General features: G+C 34.4%; 1 protein-coding gene across 1 annotated transcript; it reads right to left on the bottom strand.

Moving 5' to 3' along the window:
* Positions 1–2,885: 2,885 nt before the first annotated feature.
* LOC125273103 (GTPase IMAP family member 4-like) lies at positions 2,886–18,437 on the bottom strand. The gene is made up of 3 exons (XM_048198372.1): positions 18,403–18,437; positions 12,107–12,715; positions 2,886–3,021 (listed from the first exon to the last, which is right to left on the bottom strand). Exons 1-3 carry the CDS (start codon positions 18,435–18,437, stop codon positions 2,886–2,888), a joined length of 780 nt encoding a protein of 259 aa, XP_048054329.1.
* Positions 18,438–24,056: the final 5,619 nt, after the last annotated feature.

Genomic DNA, 24,056 nt, shown 5'->3' with positions numbered 1-24,056 from the left:
TACCATATAACTGTAACAGGACACCTAGTTGTGCCTGTGTGCTAGCTACACTTGGGATGCTGGTTGCAGTTTTAGGGGGATGAGTTCAGAGAACTTTGATAAAGTGAGTTCATGGGTAATTCATTAAATATATTGAATAATTTTGTGTGCCTGATTGGTCCAGACGCTACATCACCATGAAGGTGACATAAAAAATTAAATAAAAATTCAACAATAAAAAACAACTCTCTCTCTTAATTCTCAGTAAGAGCTTCTGTATATGGAGTTGTTTAATCCTCTGCTGAGATCTTGAGAGATTTAATGTCTTTTTTATCTAAGGCTGCGGCTGAAGTCAGTTCTAGTTCTTGTGTTTTTGTTTTTCTGTTCTTGTGTTTCTCTTTCCTTCATTGATTCTGCCTGTTAACAGCAGCTATCTTCAATAATTCTCAATCATCACTTAATTAATTACTTAATTATCTCATTAACTCCAACACTGATTCAGTGTTACATTTAACAGCCTGTAGTGTGCTCTCTGAACAATGTTCATTTCATCTGGGCTAAACCACGTGGGCCCTACATGGGTGTGCTGGCTGGCAGAGGTGTAAAGTCCAGGGGTCAGAAAGTAAAGGTCCTGCCATATTTTTATTCCACCCACTGAAGCAGTGTTAAAGTTAATGAGATAATTAAGTGATTAATTGAGTGATGATTGACCATTATTGAAGACACCTGATGATAACAAGCAGAATCACCAAAGGAGAAAATCACAATTTTAAGCCACCATCATGGAGATGAGTGTTTGCTTTAGTTGAGCTCTTGACCCTTGACTTTTTAATATTAGATTTTGTTTGGGGCTGTTGTAACTAAGTTATAACAGTCAGACAAGTAAAGAGAAAAGATGATCAGGTGGTGTTGGTTATGTTTTCACATAATCATTATTTGATCTGAATCACTGAACTCATTTAGAGCCCAATCTCTGAGTTAAATTTACATTATTGATTACAGCAGAACTGTGATTCTACAGCAGAAGATCAGCTTTATCAATGCAATCCAAAGGAATTCCAAAAAGGTGTTCAATTAGAAACACAGACATCAAGAATCAGCCTGTGAATCTCAACAGTGGTGGCCATCATGTTGCAGTGCATTCTGGGAGCCACCAATCAAAATTCATCCATGGCTCCCATCATGCATTGCTGCATGAATAAATTATGAGGTTAACTGTCTCAGTAATTTCCTTTATTGTCACTATTTTTATTTATTTATTTTTTTCTGTTTTTATGTGACTTTTTAGTAGCTTGTTTTCTAATGTTCAGAGTTGATTTGTTCATCAGAATATGTTGCTTGTCACCGTTGTTTAGATTCACAGGCTGATTCTTGATGTCCGTGTGTGCCTAGAAGAAAGATTTTTTTCTCTGATGTGAAATCCTCTTTTTCTTTTGAGAAATCCTCCATATTATATTGATAAAGCTGATCTTCTGCTGTAGAATCACAGTGCTGCTGTAATTCATAATGTAAATCTAACTCAGAGATTGGGCTCTAAATGAGTTCCGTGATTCAGGACAAATAATGATTGTGTAAAAACATAACCAACACCACCTGATCATCTTTTCTCTTTGCTTGACTAGCTGTTAAAACAGCCCAAACAAAATATAACATTAAAAAGTCAAGGGTCAAGAGCTCAACTACAACAAACCCTGACCTCGATGATGGTGGCTTAAAAATTGTGATTTTCTCCTTCAGTGATTCTGCTTGTTATCATCAGGTGTCTTCAATAATGGTCAATCATCACTCAATTTATCACTTAATTATCTCATTAACTTTAACACCGCTTCAGTGGGTGGAATAAAAAATATGGCAGGATTTTTTACTTTCTGACCCCTGGACTTTACACCTCTGCTGGCTGGGAGGCGTCTCGGCACCGAGTCTATCCCTGTGTCTCAATCAGCTCCCTAGGTCGTGAATCAGTATATAATGAAAGTGAATGTGGCTGATACCCTGATCAGTGCCCTGACTACTGAACTAGGGAGCTGATTGAGACACACGCTGCGCTGCTGACACTCAATTAAAGTGAAAGCACACTTTTGATGGACAAAATAAAATTTCATTCCACACAGAAAAGTGCTCAAAATGCACAGAATAAGCATGTCTAATGTGTTTTAACAAGAATTTGAGTATGAGACAAAAGAAAATTAAGAATCAAAAATTAGTATTGGAGATTTACCCATTTAAACTTGTTTTTATTTATTCAGTTTGGGTTAAAGTATGGTGTATTACAAAAATCTAAAGTAAACTAGCCAGAAAATATGATATATATATAATCATTATTTTAGTTATTACACAGACTGCATCATACCCAAATCAAACCAAATATATATATTTTTTTATATTAGACTTTTTATATTGTTATGTCCCCCTTTTGTCTAGGGGTGGCGGGAGAGTAACATATAGAAAAAAAAAAGTAATAAAGATATGTCCCTTCGAAAACACAGGGCAAAAATGAGAGAGAGAGTTGGTTCTGTCAGCACTCCCAGAACACACACAAACACTAAATAAACCTTTGAAAAGTTATTCTAAGTAAAGTCTCTTGTAACAAGCATGGATAAGGCAAAACAATAAAGAAACTCAAACAAGTAATGATAAACAACAAGACGCTTCTGGCTTCAGGAGGGGGTTAAAGCCAAAATAACAAACAAAAGGAATAGGCTAACTGGAGTAAGGGAGTCTAAATAACCTATCAAAACAAAACATCAAATAAACAACAAATCTCTTACCTGACTGCCTTACTAACCAAAAACAGGGGAAAACAGGGGTTAGTAAAAACAAAAGGGCACCCACCTCGCTACTGCATCTGCAACATTGATAATGGGGCAATTACACAATGCCACAACAGGTTTCTCTTAAAGGAGCTTTCACAACAGCAAAGACAACAACAGTTCTGGGAGGGAAGACAGGCCACACTCTCTCTGGGGAACAGCCTGCTCCCTTGGTGTAAATGCAAGTTCCTCTCCATACTCAAATGAGGAACAGGTGGCATCAATTGGGCTCCTGCAAGAGGACAGGGAGGAACAGAGGAAACAGGGAAAAAACTACACTTCCCAGCAGGCTGTTGGGCATCAGGGAAACAGTGTCACATACACATTCACAGAATAACAAAACAATGAATGATATACATCCTGGGACGTAACAATATTTACTGTTGCACTAAAGTGAAGTGAAGTGAAGAATTTATGTTATTTATTACTTGATTGTTCAAGCTACCTCACAGAAGTGCTCTGTTTGTTAACAGAGTTGTTGAATGTTAACATAAGGTGAATTAAATAAAAAATAAGGAACATCCTGGATCTGTTTTTTCGCTCTTCTTTATTCTTTTTTTATGTATTATAGAAGTATCGGATCGGGACTCGGTATCGGTAGATACTCAAAATCAAATGACGGATTCGGACTCGAGGGCAAAAAAACCTGATCGGGACACCCCTACCCCTGACTGTTATAGAGCTGCTTCTTTATCATCAATTTCATGATTTCAGAAACCATTTCTGCATTGATAAATCAGATCAACATGTCTATTTCAATAACAGACTAACAACTGCATTAAAGTGGTTTAACAAACTTCTTTATTGTAGTTTTCTGTGGATATTGAAGTGTTATGTGAACAGGAAATAATCAACAAAAAATTTAGTAGAAATGTTTTTTTAACACTGAGCAATTTTTTTAAAAAAGATGACACACTTAGACGTCAGCACTCATTATACAAACCTCAACAATGGTGAAAAAAAATCAGCAGCATAATATATTCATGTCGCAATGCATGCTGGGAGCCATGAATGTGTTTTGTATGCTGGCATGAAGCATGTCACCATTGTTGTGTTTCATATGATGAGTTTTGATGTCTGTGAGCGTATAAATGACACAAAACAATGTTTTAAACAGAAAACTAGCAATGAACAACTTCTGTAGATGTATGACAGAAATAAAGTCAGTCTGGTTAGTAATAAGTGAAGCTGGTAATGCTGTTTATGGAGTTGTTTAATCAGATCTTCAAAGATTTAATGTCTTTTATCTTCAGTTCATCTAACGCTGTGGCTGAAGAAAGTTGTAGTTTGTGTTCTTATTTCTCTTTCTTTCAGTGTTTGTTCACAGCAGGTGTTTGAATGATTGAAAGAATGTTTCAGGAACATCAAACTAATCTTTAAATAACATTCTACTAACATTAAGGAAACTGAACATTTTCATGTTCTTGGAATGTTACAAATCAACGTTCCTACAATGTTGAATTTTAGATCAAAATTAAGTTGAAAGAACGTTTGAGGAACATTATACCTTATAAAAACGTTCCTGTAACGTCAAGAAAACTGGACGTTTTTAATGTTCCCAGAACCAACACGGTAACACTTTAGAATAACTCACGCTATGAAGCATTAGTTAAGCATTAGTAAATAGTCAATTCATCATTTATAAAACATTAATAGACATTAGTAAGCCATTTATAAATACAGCTATAAATGCTTTGTTCTTGATTTATAAGCATATCTATAATGAGTTTAATAATTGTATTTTCATACTTTATTAATGATCAATTTATCATTTCTAAATTATGCATTACATTATTCACAAACCAGTTATTTAGGAGTTGTCAGTGGTTCATAAGATCATTTAGGAAGTGTAAGTAAATGATTAATAAAATATTTAAATGTACATTTATGCATCTTATTATTTAGACATATAGTATTAGTTACTTAGTGTGTTAATAAATGCTTTATTAACATATTCCTAGTGTCAAAACTACCTCGGTACTAACTTTAAAACATTAGAGAACAGCAGTACAGAACATCACTGAACCTTTAAATCTCATTTATAAAAGCCTTAGAAAGCATAAACAGTCCTCACTTTAGATGAGCTCACAAAAATAGTTAACTGACTACTTCTAAATGTTTTATAATTACCTGAATTAATCATGAATTACAGTAGGAATATGTGTTAATAAAACATTTACTAACACACTAAGTAACTATTGTCTAAATAATAAGATGTATAAATGAATGTTTAAATAGTTTATTAATCATTTACTTATACTTCCTAAATGAACTACTGACAACTCCTAAATAACTGGTTTGTAAATAATGTAATACTTAATTTAGAAATTATAAATTGATCATTAATAAAGTATGAAAATACAATTATTAAACACATTATAGATATGCTTATAAATCAAGAATAAAGCAATTATAGCTGTATTTATAAATGACTTACTAATGTCTATTAATGCTTTATAAATGATTAATTAACTATTAACTAATGCTTCATAGTGTGCAGTTATTATAAAGTGTTACCCAACACGGAATATTTAGAGAACGTTCTTATAACAAAATTCTGTTAGCTGGGTAGGTCTATTTTTGCAAATATGATGCTTTAAGGATTGTGACAGCTGCTGTTTGAAAATGAAGATAATTATTATTGAGAAAATACAATTAAATAATTTTGTATAATGATGGCATTGTTGTATTTATGCTGTTTTAAAACTGTAAGAATGAACTTAAACACATTTTTTTATTGCTCTCTGATAACAATAACATTTAAAAGAAGAACAACAAAAGTTAACATGCAAAGATAACAACAGACATTTATTTTTACAAGCTTTAGGGGCCATTTTACTATCAACCATAAAATAATATGTGAAACATTTCAGATTTGCACCTATTGATGATCTACAGTGTAAAAAAATAAAAACAACATCTTTTTCATACAGAAGTCAAAGTTTATGTAAGTAAAACTACAGCCCATGCTGTAAAATCCAATTAGTTAGACATGCAAACCGATTTATTAAAAAAACTAAGTGGAAAAGGAATAGTATGTTGTACTGACAAAAGCATAGTTAGTAGGCCTATAGTTCACTTACACATGTTCTAGTAACTATAAAAAGAACTGTAGAGAGTACTTGATGATTTACTTTAGATTTTTTCTAATACATTTTCTTTTTCAGTTGTTTTGACAATTCACCATTTAAGATGACTTGGGAAATGAGTGAATGCAACTATAGAGAGATAACTGCAGAAATGGAGGACATGAGGAAAAAGTCTAGTCTTTTCACCTTGAGAGAATGGCATTTAAACCAATCAAATAGTCTTAACTTGGGTTTTCTGAGTAAAGGCACAGTATGCGAATAGTACAGATTACTATATTTTTACAATTTAGTTGAGACATTAAGTAGAGTTGTTAGTTAGAACAACTGCTGTGTTTTACAGTGGAAATACTCAGTTCTGTTTCTTGTTCTTACTCTCTCCTGTTCCTGAGGTGCAGATGTATCTTCTTGCAAATAAATACACTCCAGCACAAACTACTGCTACTCCTATAACTGCACCTCCTGTTGCTCCTATTACTGCTGCTTTTCCTATAGTTAATGCAACTGATCCTACTTTAGCAGCTACTGCACATCCTGCTGCTCCTCCTAATCCACCTACTCCTCCTCCTACTGCTGCTCCAGTACAATATTTTCTCTGTAATATTTTATCCTGAGTCTCCTTATATTCCTTCTCAGTGTATCTCATGCCATTGTTCTTCTCTTGCAGCATGTTTATCATATCCAGGAGGTCACTCACCTGATGACGATCTTTATTTGTGTTATTGAAAACAAAATAACGTCTTGAATATTTATTAATTACTGAATTCAGTGTTTCAGATTTGTTCAGATAATTCTCTACTGTCCCAAGTAACTGATCTCCATGAGTAAAGAGCACTATTGTGTGATTTGTGAACTTTTCTCCAAAATTCTCCTCGATCCATGTCACAACATTCCTGCTCTCCTCTGTGAATTTCCCACCCAGTTTGATCACCAGCAGAAACACATTAATACCATGACGTGCACAATTAAATACCTGCTCTATTTTAGTTTGTACATCTGTAATCGTCTTTAAGGTATCAGGGAGTCCTACAGTGTCGATCACTGTGATTCTTTGTCCATCCTCCTCTGTTTGTTCTGATTGACAGATTCTGGTCACAGACGCAGGAGAAAAATCTTCTTTAAAAATTTTTTTTCTGATGATGGTGTTTCCTGATGCACTTTTTCCTGATCCAGTCTTACCCAACAGCACAATACACAGATCTGACACTTTAAATAAGACAGACAGATATATTGATGAGGTGGATGGATGGATGGATGGATGGATAGATGAATGAAATATTCAGTACTTACTTAGAGGTTGTTTGCTGCTTCTCTGCATCTTGCTTTTTATTTCAGTTTGAACTGATTTTTCTTCCTCTGTCATAATAAAGGATAAAGATCTAAAAGTTAATAAAATTTAAAAAGTACCTTACTAATTTCACACCAGCATCACTACACAGTAAAATCCCCAGTGTTAAATTAACACCCAGAGTGTACATATGAGTCCATCTTACTGGGTGTTAAAAAGTAACACTGAAGCAGTGTTAAAGTTAATGAGATAATTGATTGATGATTGAGTGATGATTGACAATTAGTGGAGACACCTGATGATAATAAGCAGAATCATTGAAGAAACAACAAGAGAAAAAGAGAGAGACACAACAACTACAACTGACTTCCAGCCATTAAACATTATTAGACTTATTATTAACCAGTTTGATTTGGTTTCTGTCACACATCAACAAAAGTTCTTACTGAGAATTAACAGATGTTTAGATGTTAATGTTTTAATGAAAGTTTAGTTTGAAGTCACCATGATGGTGAAAAGCATTTCCTTTAGTTGGGCTCTTGACTCTTTTTATTAACATTAATTTATCTCTGGCTGCTCCAACTTTGTGTTTGTAGAGCACATTTGTTATGGCCAGAGAAACTATGATCTGAGCTGTGTTTCCCAAAAGTGCCGTGAGCCAAAGTTGATCATTTAGGTTTACAATGCTTTGGGAAGCACAGTCATAATGGTTGTGTTTTCTCATTGTGAAATGGCCAGATTCATTGGTGACATCCAGTATTAACTGGTGATATAGATGTTATATTATTTCTTTATAGTAAATCTCTGTTAGCGCTTGAGATCCAGCAGAGCTTTTATAATCTTAAGGTTTTTTTTTTTAAAACACACACAGACATCAAGAATCAGCATATGACCCTCAACAATGGTGACAATCAAACAAAGTGCTTCATGTTGCAGTGCATGATGGGAGACACCAATCAAAACTCATCCATGGCTCCCATCATGCATTGCTGCATGAATAAATTATGCAGCTGAATTGTCCTGTAATTTTCGTAGATTGTTCATGTTTGCTTTATTTCTCTGTTGTTTTGTTGTGACAGTAGCTTGTTTTGTGATGTTCAGAGTTGATCTGTTTGTCAGTATTTTGTATTTATTTATCGTCACCGTTCTTGAGAATCAGATGCTGATTCTTGATGTCTGTGTGTGTTTAAACACTAAAGCTTCAATGCATAATGTATTATTCCTAAAAAGAAAAAGAAAAAAAGTCATACTGCTGTTGGATCTCAAGCTGCAAAATCACAGGACTACAATCATTAATACTAAAGCTACACATCAAGCACACAGTCAGAGATTTAGACTCTAAACATCATCAGGCCATCACATGAAGATTATATCATCATCATCAAATATATTGTGACCAGATCCTATTTTCTCTGACCATAACAAATGTGCTTTACAAACACAAAGTTGGAGCAGCCAGAGAAAAATTAATAACAAAAGGTAAAGAGTCAAGAGCCCAACTAAAGCAAACGCTGACCTCTTTCATGGTGACTTGAAATGAAACATTCATAAATCATTAATTAACACCTTTTTTCTCTCTTTCCTTCAATGATTCTGCTTATTAACATCAGGTGTCTCCACTAATTGTCAATCACCACTCAATCATCAATCAATTATCTCATTAACTTTAACACTGCTTCAGTGTTACTTTTTAACACCCAGCAAGATGGACTCATATGTACACTTTGGGTGTTAATTTAACACTGGGGATTTTACTGTGTAACAGTACATACAAAAATGATCTACACTGTAAAAAAAGAAATCCAAATTTTATATAAAATAACAATATTTTGCTATTACAATGTACAATGTTTTCTTTTATTTTAAATTGTAGTGAAACTCTTATGGAAGTAAATTAATGCCAAATGTTTTTGAATTAATAAGCTTGTTGAATTGCACTAATTGAAAAAAAATTGCATTACATTAGCTGTGCTTGCATTTAGATGCATTGTATTTTTAAGACTTGCATTTTAAGGGCTAAAATTCAACATGGTCGTATATTTAAGCTGTGAGAACTTGTCTGATACGAGCCCTCACTGGGAGGGTCAATTCTCATACATTTAGCTTGAGGAGATTGTGGCTGTTTGGTCCCAAAGAAATGCAAACGAGCCTCTCTTGTACGCAAGGGCATAATAAAACAGTCCATGCATGTTGAGGGATCCTCACGAGCCTTAAATGCATGATCATATCCCAGACATGTTCAACAGGCAGAGCAACAGCACACGTTCTGCAGATATTGCTTGCCATCTTTTTTTTTCTTTTTTTGTCGGGATTTGAACCCGCGATTTATTGACTGTACCCGGAAGTGACGCAATAAGCTGGGCTCAAACATGTGCTGCTCTGACGTCACCAGAGAAACTCTGTGAATGTTTACACACCGTTATACATTCACCGTATCTGGATTAGCCACTTCGCAGCACACCAGAGACACTGAGAATTAGATGACAGAAGTTCGCTGAGATCTTACTATGAACAGTAAGAACACCAAGCTGCTCCTAGGCGCGTTAGCTACCGCCACCACGTGCAATACGCCTCCCAGAGCACTATAATCAATGCAACATATGAGAAACTTACAACAGCAATCCCGGGAGGCTGCCCGAAGACAGACGCCCAACCTTACGGTAAGTGGATAAATGTTGAACGAAGTATAGAGCTTCCACGTCCTGCACCAAAGTGGAGATCAAAGAAGCAACGAATGCACGCCACTATGAGTGTTTTATAGGGCGCTAATTAGGGCATGGCCGGCACAGTCGGATTGTCTTAAAGAGTATCCACGTTACCAAATATGGAGAATCAATTTCCCATACATATGGAATATGTAATGGAGGGATAGTCTCGATACGATAGAGAACCAGAGGTGTAAAGTCCAGGGGTCAGAAGGTAAAAGTCCTGCCATATTTTTTATTCCACCCACTGAAGCAGTGTTAAAGTTAATGAGATAATTAAGTGATAAATTGAGTGATGATTGACCATTATTGAAGACACCTGATGACCAAAGGAGAAAATCACAATTTTTAAGTCACCATCATGGAGATCAGAGTTTGCTTCAGTTGAGCTCTTGACCCTTGACTTTTTTAATATTAGATTTTGTTTTGGCTGTTTTAACAGCCACAGTTGTAGCACCAGTTTGATTTGCCACACAAGCAAAGAAAAAAGTTGATCAGGTGATGTTGAGATTCACAGGCTGATTCTTGATGTCTGTGTCTCTAAATGAATAACCTTTTTTTTTTTTTTTTTTTGATCAGAACACCTTTTGAGAAATCCTTCAGATTATATCAATAAAGCTGATCTTCTGCTGTGTAATCACAGTGCTGCTGTAATCAATAATGTCAATCTAACTCAGAGATTGGGCTCTAAATGAGTTCAGTGATTCAGGACAGATATTGAACATTTAATCAACACCTCCTGAGCATCTTTTCTCTTTGCTCGTCTGGCTGTTATAATTCAGATATAACAGCCCAAACAATATCTAGTATTAAATAGTCAAGGGTCAAGAGCTCAACTAAAGCAAACCCTCATCTCCACGATGGTGGCTTAAAAATTGTGATTTTCTCCTTTGGTGATTCTGCTTGTTATCATCAGGTGTCTTCAATTATGGTCAATCATCACTCAATTAATCACTTAATTATCTCATTAACTTTAACATTGCTTCAGTGGGTGGAATAAAAAATATGGCAGGACCTTTACTTTCTGAACCTTGGACTTTACACCTCTGGAAAGAACGTTTCAGGAACATCATACTAACCTTTAAATAACATTCAACTAACATTAAGGAAACTGAACATTTTCATGTTCTTGGAATGTTACAAATCAACGTTCCTACAATGTTGAATTTTAGATCAAAATTAAGTTGAAAGAACGTTTGAGGAACATTATACCTTATAAAAACGTTCCTCTAACGTCAAGAAAACTGGACGTTTTTAACATTCCCAGAACCAACACTGAATATTTAGAGAACGTTCTTATAACAAAATTTGCTCCTCCAATATCACCTACATTAAGCCACATTATTTTCATGTTAAGCGCTTAAATGTCCCGCTTCGCTGGACGTGTTTGCCGCCAGTATAGCATTCTCTTGGACATGCAGCAGTATCGGACCCCTCGTGAGTGAGAATGGGGTGGAAATCAAGTCAAGTATTATCATGTTTCAGAGACATGTATCTCGAAAGTGCGGAGAAACAACAATTTTACAAAAGAAAACTTGTAAATTGACATTTCTTCGACTTTAATCTGTCCTTTTTAAATTTTGGTTTATAAAGATGCTAAACGTAATAAACAAAAATCCTAAAATAGGTCAATATTTATTTTGTGCACATGAAATTTGTGTATTCGGTTTTAATTTAAATTTTGGTATTCACCATAGAATTTAAAAATACAACAACCGTTCGTTTTTTGTTTTTCTTGACGTGGTTAAAAAACGAAAAAGGAATGGACGCAAAAGTACACGGACCTAGTGTTTAATGTTGTTTCTGTAATCTTGAGTTTTGTGTGTCACCATTGTGCTGGAGAGTAGAGCCTATGCTTCAGTTAGTGATGATCCAGAAACACTGATGTTATGCTGCATGTTGCTTTATTTAAAGACAGTAACTGTGTAGTTGCTGATGCAGTGATTGTTACATAAGCTCATTTTACATGAAAGTTTTTTTTTTTTTTTTTTGCTGTGAGTGATTTAAAACCATCAAAACAAACAATTTGTTTTGATTATCTTTTAAAGATTGTTACCTTTCAAAATTATTTTCCACTGTTAAACAAGGCTCAAATACACTAATAGTAAAATAATATAAACATTATTATGAGTATAGTTTCATTAAAATGTCCACATCTTACGAAGCAAGTCACACCAGAAACTTTTTGATAGACAGAATACAACACAACAGACAAAAGCAGGAATTGTAATTATTAACATCTTTATAATGTAAATCTTTCTCTGAGTCTTTTTGAACATCTCAGTGGTGTAGTACTCTTCTGTATTCTTCTGCACTATTGTCTTGATCTTCTCCATCAGTTCAGTGACTTGAGCTCCATCATTCTTCTCCACATTATTAAAGGCATGATATCTTCTCTCACATTCATCCACTAACTTCATCAGCTCTGGGTTTTCTTGCAGAAATTCTTCTATTGGTTTGCTTAACTGATCAGCTCCAGTGAACAGCAACATGGTGAATCGAATAACATCTCCTCCAAAGTTCTTCTGAATCCATTTCACTGTATTCATCTCCTCCTTTGTGAATCTGTCCAGTTTGATGACCAGCAGAAACACATGAGGACCAGGAGCAGACATCTGTAAACTCTTCTCAATCTCAGCCTTCAGATGTTTTTCATGTGTAATGGATGTGTTATACAGTCCAGGTGTGTCGATCACTGAGATGTTTCTATCTTCCACATTTCCCTCATGTTTCTCACACTGTTGAGTTGTAGATTCAAAGGAGAAGCCCACTTTAAACACATTTCTGCCGATGATGGTGTTTCCTGTTGCACTTTTTCCTGATCCAGTTTTACCCAGCAGAACAATCCTCAGTTCTTCCACTGTGAAGCAAAGGTTAAAATAAACTTACCCTTTTTATTTCACAGTTTAAGTCATTATTTATGAGTTTCTTTACTCACTTGAAAGCATCAAACTGAATCAAACTATAGCCAATATTGTCTTTGTATTAGACACCGCAATTTCATGTATAGTATATGTGTTCAAACCAATTATACAGTTATTAAGTTCTACACTGTTAGACCTTGCCGGGCTTTTTTTTTTACAGTAAAATACTGGCAACACTGATTGTACAGTTATTTACTGTAATCTACAGTATGTTACTGTAAAGATACCATGCAATAAATTAAAACTCGTGTTACCTCATTTCATTTGCAGAAACCAACTGCCTGAAATTGTATTTTAAACCAATATTTATAATATGCTAAAAATATGAGCATATTATTACTATGAACATATTTCTTTAGAGTCCACTATCAATTTAAATAAACATTTTCACTGCACCACCAACTACACAGTCACCATCTGTTAAATAAAACAACATGCAACATATCACCAGTGTCTCTTGATCTTCTCCTGAACCTAAGCACAGGCTCTACTCTTCAGCACAATGGTGACCCACAAAACTCAATTTTACAGTAAACTACTGGCAACAGTGTTGCCAGTATAAAACTGTTTTTTAACTTACAGTTTGTAACTGTTAAAATACATTTTGTGGGTGTGTCTTTTTATCTTACACCTTTAACCTTTTCAACCCCACAGGAACATCCTCTACTGTCCACACTACAGAGTAAAGGTAAAGGCTGGTTCACACTCTGTGATTTATAACAGTCCTTTAGATTGTTGCTTGTCAGACTGTACAAACATGATCATCATCCTCATGAACACTGTGGGATCTCAGCTCTCATTTTCAACTCTCAAACTTTTGAAGGTCAACATTGTTGAGATTCATATTCTGATTGTTGATGTTTCTGTGTGTCTAAGGGATGCAGGAGCTCAAATGTTTATGCACTTTATGTTTTTAATTATTCCTTATTACTGTAACATTGCTGGATCTTATGCTGTTGAGATACTATAATCAATCATCATAAAATTTTAATTTTATCAAATGTTATGAAATCAAAGATAAGACAGAAAGAGTTCAGTAAATCAGACAAGTCCAAGTCCAGTTACAGAAGCCAGAGAAGACTAAAGCAAACACTGGTCACCATGGGCATATGGACACCCCTGCAGTCCCCGCAGAGCGTGGGGGCCCCCACCCTATGATGGGCCCCATCGCAGATTCACCTATTTACTATGTAGCCTTTGCTTTTTCTTTTCTTTTTTTTCATCCAAGTGAAGCCCAAAAATGCAACCAGAAGATCATAGAAAATAGTGCTAAATTACCACAAAAGGGGGACAAAATTCACCATTGTTTCTATCGCCAGTTTGTTAGGTAAGACAACAGCAAGCCTTGAAGTGCTGTGTTACTGTTAGCGGACGTGTACCGTTAACTGAGACAGATATGTTTGGTCTTTGCTGAGACATTATTATTGTTATTACTATTATTATTATTATTATTATAATTATTATTATATTTTGCACAAACGTATTACCCCATCGCCAGCTCTGCTAATGGTAAGCTATAATGACTGAAGTTCTTCTCCAAATGTAGCCTAGCCAATAAGACTAACATTATTTATTTATTTACAGTATTCTTTTACTATAAATACATGAATTTAGTTTAGGCCTATATCATTTGATGCACCGATTGAAATTACTGGAAATTTGCGGCTGAAACAGCAATTTTTGTTTTTGATCGAAATAGTTTTGGAGGGGTGAAATCATTGACCGAAACAGCTTTTCCTCACGTTTTGGCTGTGTTCTAATTCGTGCACATTATGGATAAACCACAAATATGTTGATTTTATTCTTTTTATTATTATTATTGAATGCCTATGTATTTTCAAGATCAATCTTTCAGTCTTTTTTTTTTTTTTGTTGATGCGTGAACAAAACTACACTAAAATTTGTAGCACACCTATCCAATAATAACAATAAACTCTGCTTAAATATGAAACAAAGTCCTTCTCAAGTTTTAAATTCTGTTGAAAACAATTTAATAGATAACTGCAACTTTTAATCTCACAATTCTGACTAGATATAAAGTTTAATTCTGAGGGGGAAGAGACTGACTTTTTTTTTTGCAGAATTGCAAGTTTACATCTCACAATAATGCACGCATTTGCGACTTTATTTCATGCAATTCTGAGAGGGGAAAAGTCGGAATTGAGAGATGAATTTGCAGTTACCTTTTTTTATTGTTCAGTGATGGAAAACAATTTCTTCCATTGTGCGGATCGAGCGTGAACTAATCTGCTTCTTTACAGTGGAAAATTACTGCTTATGCTGTTATTTTTTTGAGAAGCACTTCTGAAACTAACAAAGGAAGTGAGGCAAGGGAGTTGACTAGAGCATTATGATGACAATAAGAGGGGTGAAGACAGTCCACAATAGACAAGGGTGTTCTTCTCTGAACAACTCTGTATCTGCATTGAACAACAATGAAACCAACAAAGACATTTCCTGAGTGTTTGTTTCATTACATTCTCACCACTAAAGGAATAAAGAATTTTTCCACAACATGTTCACTTAACTAAACTTTTTGAGGTACTAATTTCCACTGACTTATTTACTTTTAAATTACTTAGAATATTAAGTATTTTCAACTTGACAAATGTAGTTATTTAAATTTACAGTTCAATAGTTTTCAAAACCAAAGTGTTCATGTTCATTTAACCTAATTACTTAATTAATTCAACCAAATAAATAATTTTATTTAAATTGTTCTTTCAATTTAAGAATTGTAAATAATTATTTTATTTCAAATGTTTCAGCCATGTTTTGGTTGATAACTTAATTCCCATTTAAATTGATTTCTACTGTAAATAATAATTGATCTGATTTCAGCCACTGAAACATCAACTGCAAATCAAATCAATGACATTTCTCAAGATCTGAGCAGAGGATGATTAAACAACTCCAAAAACAGCTTTACCAGCTTCACTTGCATCTTGATTTCTTTCATAAATTGTTTATGAGAATTAACAGGTTTAGCTCTAATCAATGTTTTTTTTTTAATCAATCATTATTATAGTGAAAAGGGTTTGCTTTAGTTGAGCACTTGACCCTTGGCTTTTCTTAAACTACTTTTTAACAAAAACAAAAAGTATTCTCTAAAAATATTTTCTAAATAGTGTTAAAGCCAAAAAAAAAAAAAAAAGTTCATTGAAAAACTTAAGGATCAAGAGCACACCTAAATGAAACAATATTCACCAAAACGGTGACTTCAAACAAAATTGTTATTTTCAATTATAAAGTGAAAGCTGGTACAGCTGTTTCAGGAGTTGTTGAATCTTCGTTTGCTCAGAACATGAGGGATGTAATTAAAAAAAAATTCAAGTTATTGTTTCAGTGACTTGTATTATATTATTTATATTTTTAAGCCTGAAACCCAAAAAGTCATAAAGAGGAAAACTTACTTCTTGATGTTGGCTGTGTTAATGTCTTGTATCCTAAGATTTGAGGTTTCCTTCCCTGATCTGCATCACACCAGTGTGGAGACAACTTAAATAGTCTTGGGTGTGATACATATTAAACAGATGAAAAGCCACTCCTGCTCATTTCTCATTAATATTCATATCTTTTCCTGTAAACCAAGGCTGTTCTTGTAAGACTATTCAAAGTGTAATCTCAGTAACAGAACTGATAACTGTTTTCAGCTTTCAGGTCAGATATCTGGTTTAAAGACTGTGACCATCACGTCACCTAAAAATTTAAAGATAAAAGAAATCATTAAATCTCTCAAGATCTCAGCAGATGATTCAACAACTCCACAAACAGCATTACCAGCTTCACTTATTACTAACCAGATTGACTTTATTTCTGTCAGATGTCAACAGAAGTTCAATAGAGAATTAACAGAAATTTAGAGGTTAATTGATTGAAGATAATTGTTTGGTTTGATGTCACCGTTATGGAGGTCAGTGTTTACTTTAGTTGGGCTTTATAAAACTTTTTTTCCCTCTGGCTGCTGTAACTGTTTTTGTTATGGCAAGAACAGCAAGCTAAGCTGTGACCAGCATGTAGTTGTGTATCACTTTGGTCACAATCAGAGTGATAGAAAATTCCTCTATGGCTCCCAGAATGCAATGCAGCACTAAGCATGTCACCATTGTTGAGATTCATATGCTGTTTATTGATGTCTGAATAAGTCTTATGAAAGTTTGAGTTCAAAATGTTTAGTGTACAATGTCTGTTTTAAATTCTTAAAACAATGTTGGATTTCATATTGTAGAATTAAAGGCTTGCTTTTATTATTAACACAAAATGACAATGTAATAGATTTGACTGGGTGACATCAGTGAATCAGACCACTTTATGATGATTATATCTTTATCATCATTTAGCAATCAATCAGTTTGCATGCTTTTTACATTTTAAATTTGACAGTGTAGCAGAAGAAGGTTTAAAGGTTTAGTTCATCTAAAAATAAAAATTGTCATTTATTACTCACACTCGTGTCATTCTACACCTGTAAGATCTTTTTTTTTGGTTTTAGTTTATTTGCACCAATATATGCTGTGCAGGGAGAGGCAAAAAAACCAAAGCGCTTATTTAAAGTTATTGAAGTATGTCCAGATTACATTCATATTCATACTATATAGCAGGGGTTTTCAATCTGTGGGGCGGGGGCATGAGAACTTGTTTATTGAAGAACTTGTTCAGAAGTGAAACAATGAAATTCTCAAATGAAACAGCTGTAAATATGAGATTTTACTAGTAAATTTTAGTCTTCCACTTGAGAGGGTAATTGGACTATTTTCCCATCTAATCGTTGGCTATGGTTACTGCAGTTTTGGCACAACTGGATTTGAGCAAAAACAACTACCGGTAAAAAAAAAATGGATTGGTAGCTTGCAAAAATCAGGAATACCAGAGATGATAAAAAAAGGTGCACATCAAATGGAAATACATATGTTGACAGACAGGTAGGACATACTATCATAGCATTAGGACCGAATGCCATGATTGGACAAGCATTTTTTGTTCCTGAGACTTCCACAAAAGATATATTGGTAACACTTTATAATAACTCACACTATGAAGCATTGGTTAAGCATTAGTAAACAGTCAATTCATCATTTATAAAGCATTAACAGACATTAATAAGCAGTTTATAAATACACCTATAAATGTTTTGTTATTGATTTATAATCATATTTATAAAGTGTTTAATAATTGTATTTATTAATTATCAATTTATCATTTCTAAATTAAGTATTGCATTATTTACAAACCAGTTATTTAGGAGTTGTCAGTAGTTCATAAGATCATTTAGGAAATATAAGTAAATGATTAATAACCTATTTAGACATACATTTATACACATTATTTAGACATAATAATTACTCAGTGTGTTAATAAATGCTTTATTAACTCATATTCCTACTGTAATTAATGATTAATTCAGGTAGATATAAAACATTTAGAAATTGTCAGTTAATTTTTGTGAGCTCATCTAAATTGCCGACTATTTATGCCTTGTAAAGCTTTACAAAGGAGATTTAAAGGTTCAGTGATCTTCTGCACTGCTGTCCTCTAATGTTTTTAAGTTAGCACTGAGGTAGTTTTGACACTGTGAAATATTTTATTACATTATTATTGTTTTATAAAAACATTATTTGTTGTATTTTGGCACTCCTGTAATCCATTGTTGGCATTGGTAAATTTTTATTCAGCAAAGTTTACACTTTACAGAAATTTATTTTTATATCAGATTGCAAGGCTTAGGTTCATTTTACTGCACAGTTATGTTCTCTGGAGGAGTACATGGATTTTTATTTTCTGTAAAATTGTAGAGGTTTACTTTTAATTTTATATCAAGTTACCTGTCGTAAAGTTTAAATTTTTTGAAAAGAATTTATTTTTTGTTTAATTTTTCTTGAAATGTTCTGTATCCTTTAAATCTCCTTTACACTCTCAGAAAAAAAAGTACAAAATTGTACCTTTAGGGGTACAATGGTACAAAGGTACAAATTTGTACCCTTGTGTTTTGTACCTTAAGAGAACAGTTTTGTACCTTTGGTGACAATTTTGTACTCTCTCAGAAAATAAAGTACATAATTGTACCTTTAGGGGTACAATAGCTTGTCACTGGGGCTGTACCCTCAAAGGTACAAATTTGTACCCTTGTGATTTGTACCTTAAGAGAACAGTTTTGTACCTTAAGACAACAGTTTTGTACCTTCAGAGAACAGTTTTGTACCTTTGGTGACAATTTTGTACTCTCTCAGAAAATAAAGTACAAAATTGTACCTTTAGGGGTACAATGGCTTGTCACTGGGGCTGTACCCTCAAAGGTACAAATTTGTACCCTTGTGATTTGTACCTTAAGAGATCAGTTTTGTACCTTAAGAGACCAGTTTTGTACCTTAAGAGATCAGTTTTGTACCTTAAGAGAACAGTTTTGTACCTTAAGAGAACAGTTTTGTACCTTTGGAGACAATTTTGTACTCTCTCAGAATATAAAGTACAAAATTGTACCTTTAGGGGTACAATAGCTTGTCACTGGGGCTGTACCCTCAAAGGTACAAATTTGTACCCTTGTGTTTTGTACCTTAAGAGAACAGTTTTGTACCTTTGGTGACAATTTTGTACTCTCTCAGAAAATAAAGTACATAATTGTACCTTTAGGGGTACAATAGCTTGTCACTGGGGCTGTACCCTCAAAGGTACAAATTTGTACCCTTGTGATTTGTACCTTAAGAGAACAGTTTTGTACCTTAAGACAACAGTTTTGTACCTTCAGAGAACAGTTTTGTACCTTTGGTGACAATTTTGTACTCTCTCAGAAAATAAAGTACAAAATTGTACCTTTAGGGGTACAATGGCTTGTCACTGGGGCTGTACCCTCAAAGGTACAAATTTGTACCCTTGTGATTTGTACCTTAAGAGATCAGTTTTGTACCTTAAGAGACCAGTTTTGTACCTTAAGAGATCAGTTTTGTACCTTAAGAGAACAGTTTTGTACCTTAAGAGAACAGTTTTGTACCTTTGGAGACAATTTTGTACTCTCTCAGAATATAAAGTACAAAATTGTACCTTTAGGGGTACAATAGCTTGTCACTGGGGCTGTACCCTCAAAGGTACAAATTTGTACCCTTGTGATTTGTACCTTAAGAGATCAGTTTTGTACCTTTGGTGACAATTTTGTACCTTTATTTAACAGTACAAAAATTGACCCTTCAAAAGAGTACAAAATTGGCTTTTTGACAGCGTACAATCGTTGACTATAATGAGATATATATATTTTACACACACACACGCTGAATTAAAATCAGAATTTATTAAATCCTTTTCATTTTCACATTTTACAGCATTCCATTTTAAACGCATTTTTAAACATTCCATATGAGTCCATCTTGCCGGGCGTTAAAAAGTAACACTGAAGCAGTCTTAAAGTTAATGAGATAATTGATTGATGATTGATGATGATTTGAAAGCAGGTGATGGCGATTTAGAGGTAATCAGGGAACCGGCTTTACTGACGAAATGCGCGTGAGAATCGCATGCGATATATTGCCCATCCCTATTATGTATACAGCTAAGTGTTTATGAAAAGAATTACCTATCCATAGCTTTAAAGGGGTGGTTCAATGCGATTTCACTTTTTTAACTTTAGTTAGTGTGTAATGTTGCTGCTTGAGCATATACAGTCTCTGCAAAGTTACAGCGCTGAAAGTTCAATGTAAACGGAGATATTGTCTTTTAAAGTTATGGCAGTTTAATGCCTACAAAAACAACCGGTTTGGACTACAACAAGCTTCTTCCCAGGTTGGTGACATCATAAACCCTGCAAAACACACTCCCGGGAACATGCAACAAAGTGGGCGAGGCCATGTCACACGGCATAATGGAAGTGGAAGAGTTGTTTACACCGAGCGCGAGCTGCGCAACGCGACGCGTCAAAAGATAATAGAACCCATAATAATCTGTGGTATTTTCTACACTGGATGCGGCGCTGAAGAAGCTTCCAGAATCTAGATTAATGCTGGATTTGCACAAAGGCTTTTACTGAAAGATGGAGCAGTTCTCACTTTAAAAGCAGAAGCTGCTGTTTTTTGGCTTCAAACTGTAAGTAAGTTTTATTGTTTTATTACTTATAGTTCTGTTGCTATTTTTAATGCATCAAGGACATATACAAAGAGCAACTCGTTTCTGTTTGCCAGTTAGCTAAGTTCTAGTGCAACAAACACCAACAAACGTTTATGTTCATAGACAAACAGTTATTCATGCTATAAATTAAACGCAACCTTTACAAAAATGCGACTACTCAGTCATGTATTCGGCTACAGTAAAGCTTTAATCAGGATAAAACTGTATATTGAAAGCTAACAAACAGCAGTGACAGCATCTAAACACTTTGACACAAATACTATATGAAATACCGCACAGCAAAATCCCCAGTGTTAAATTAACACCCCAAAGTGTACATATGAGTCCATCTTACCGGGTGTTAAAAAGTAACACTGAAGCAGTGTTAAAGTTAATGAGATAATTGATTGATGATTGAGTGATGATTGACAATTAGTGGAGACACCTGATGATAATAAGCAGAATCACTGAAGAAACAAGAGAAAAAGAGAGAGACACAACAACTACAACTGACTTCCAGCCATTAAACATTATTACACTTATTATTAACGTTTGATTTGATTTCTGTCATACATCAACAAAAGTTCATATTGAGAATTAACAGATGTTTAGATGTTAATGTTTTAATGAAAGTTTAGTTTGAAGTCACCATGATGGTGAAAAGCATTTCCTTTAGTTGGGCTCTTGACTCTATTTATTAACATTAATTTATCTCTGGCTGCTCCAACTTTGTGTTTTTAGAGCACATTTATTATGGCCAGAGAAACTATGATCTGAGCTGTATTTCCCAAAAGTGCTGTGAGCCAAAGTTGATCAATTTAGGTTTACAATGCTCAAAATGTCATAATGGTTGTGTTTTCTCATTGTGAAATGGATTCATTGGTGACATCCAGTATTAACTGGTGATATAGATGTTATATTATTTCTTTATAGTAACTCTCTGTTAGCGCTTGAGATCCAGCAGAGCTTTTATAATCTGAAGGGTTTTTTTGAAACACACACAGACATCAAGAATCAGCATATGACCCTCAACAATGGTGACAATCAAACAAAGTGCTTCATGTTGCAGTGCATGATGGGAGCCACCAATCAAAACTCATCCATGGCTCCCATCATGCATTGCTGCATGAATAAATTATGCAGCTGTATTGTCCTGTAATTTTCGTAGATTGTTCATGTTTGCTTTTATTTTTCTGTTGTTTTGTTGTGACAGTAGCTTGTTTAGTGATGTTCAGAGTTGATCTGTTTGTCAGTATTTTGTATTTATTTATCGTCACCGTTCTTGAGAATCAGATGCTGATTCTTGATGTCTGTGTGTGTTTAAACACTGGAGCTTCAGTGCATAATGTATTATTCTCTAAAAAAAAAAAAAGGAAAAGTCATACTGTTGTTGGATCTCAAGCTGTGAAATCACAGGACTACAATCATTAATACTAAAGCTACACATCAAGCACACAGTCAGAGATTTAGACTCTAAACATCATCAGGCCATCACATGACAAATATATCATCAAATTATATTGTGACCATAACAAATGCGCTTTACTAACACAAAGTTGGAGCAGCCAGAGAACAAATAATAACAAAAGGTAAAGAGTCAAGAGCCCAACTAAAGCAAACGCTGACCTCTTTCATGGTGACTTGAAATGAAACATTCATAAAACATTAATTAACACCTTTTTTCTCTCTTTCCTTCAATGATTCTGCTTATTAACATCAGGTGTCTCCACTAATTGTCAATCATCACTCAATCATCAATCAATTATCTCATTAACTTTAACACTGCTTCAGTGTTACCTTTTAACACCCAGCAAGATGGACTCATATGTACACTTTGGGTGTTAATTTAACACTGGGGATTTTGCTGTGCGTGCATAAACTTCCTTTAAAAGCCGCGATTGCAGAGGTTCTGCTTTTTCCTCTTCATCTGGGTCTGATTCGGCTCAATTTGATACAGCACTATTATTTACATTTTCACCGAAGCTTGTTACTACGAATGGTAAGGGGCGTGGCGTTTCCGAAAGCTTCAGCGAATCACGATACACTGGGCCAGCTACCAACCTGCTGACCAATCTGAGCACATTGCGTATTTCGGAGGGAGTGGCTTCATAGAAGCAGAAAGTCAAACAAGCCGTTCATATGACAGTGGAAACAAAGGTGTAGAATAAAGGTAAAATATATGAAAAATACAGTGTTTTCAAAAAAACGAAGCATTAAGACATGTTAAACTGTGCCCCAAAAACACTGAACCACCCCTTTAAGCACTCTAAATATTCAAACGCTGAAAACAGAGGGACTAAAGACAATTTACAAAAAATAAAAAATGTGTGACATAGTGAAGTTTAATTAACATAATTGTGAAAGATCAGTGTTGATTTTTGATGTTACAATATTATCAAATAATTTGTAGAGACATTGTCAAACCATCATTAACTGTGAGTGTTTGAAATATTGTCTTTTTCATATAATTCACTATTTTTATCATGTATTTCCAGATGATTCACAGACAAAAGTTATTGAATGGTGTAATATGAGTGTTAAAGGTTTATTAAGGCAAAGTTTTTCATGCATCTTAATCGTCTAAAACATTCTCAACACCATCTGCAACACTCTGCACTTTTCTGCACTCTTTAGTTTCTCTGGCCACCGCGTTCACTCATTTGCCAGGTGTGTTGGCACTGTCCATTTTACTGCTGGCTTCTTTCATATTAACTTTTAAACCTCTGGTCCTCTTCAGTCAAAAATGACAGAACAATTTTGTTTTGAAATGTTTTTTTGAATGGAATGACACTTGGTGTCTTTTGTCGCATTAGCTATGTGAACACAAAAAAATATCAAGGACATGATTTGGTAAAGAATTATTAGAGAATCTGGAAAAAATTGTCTTCGCAGTCAAAAATTACCGACATAGGAAATGAATGGGAAATATGAAAAAATGCAAAAACTCAGAGAATCTTTTCATGGTACAAACTACAAATCAGCCACTGTGCAGAAAAAAAGTGCACAGCAATGAAGGGGGGACACTCTAAAATGTCAAGAGTGCAAAATAGACACATGTCCAGTGAGAGGCAATGCCTCCATTGAGCTATATGATCGGTTATGATTGGATATGAATGGCAAATAATATATATTGTTTAATTTGTTACTGCATTTAGTTACTACATGAATAAATGTAA

The sequence above is a fragment of the Megalobrama amblycephala genome, linkage group LG7, assembly GCF_018812025.1.
Source record: "Megalobrama amblycephala isolate DHTTF-2021 linkage group LG7, ASM1881202v1, whole genome shotgun sequence".
NCBI classification, from domain to species: domain Eukaryota; kingdom Metazoa; phylum Chordata; class Actinopteri; order Cypriniformes; family Xenocyprididae; genus Megalobrama; species Megalobrama amblycephala.
Note: the sequence above shows the minus strand (reverse complement) of the source record. Positions and strands in the feature narration are given on the sequence as shown.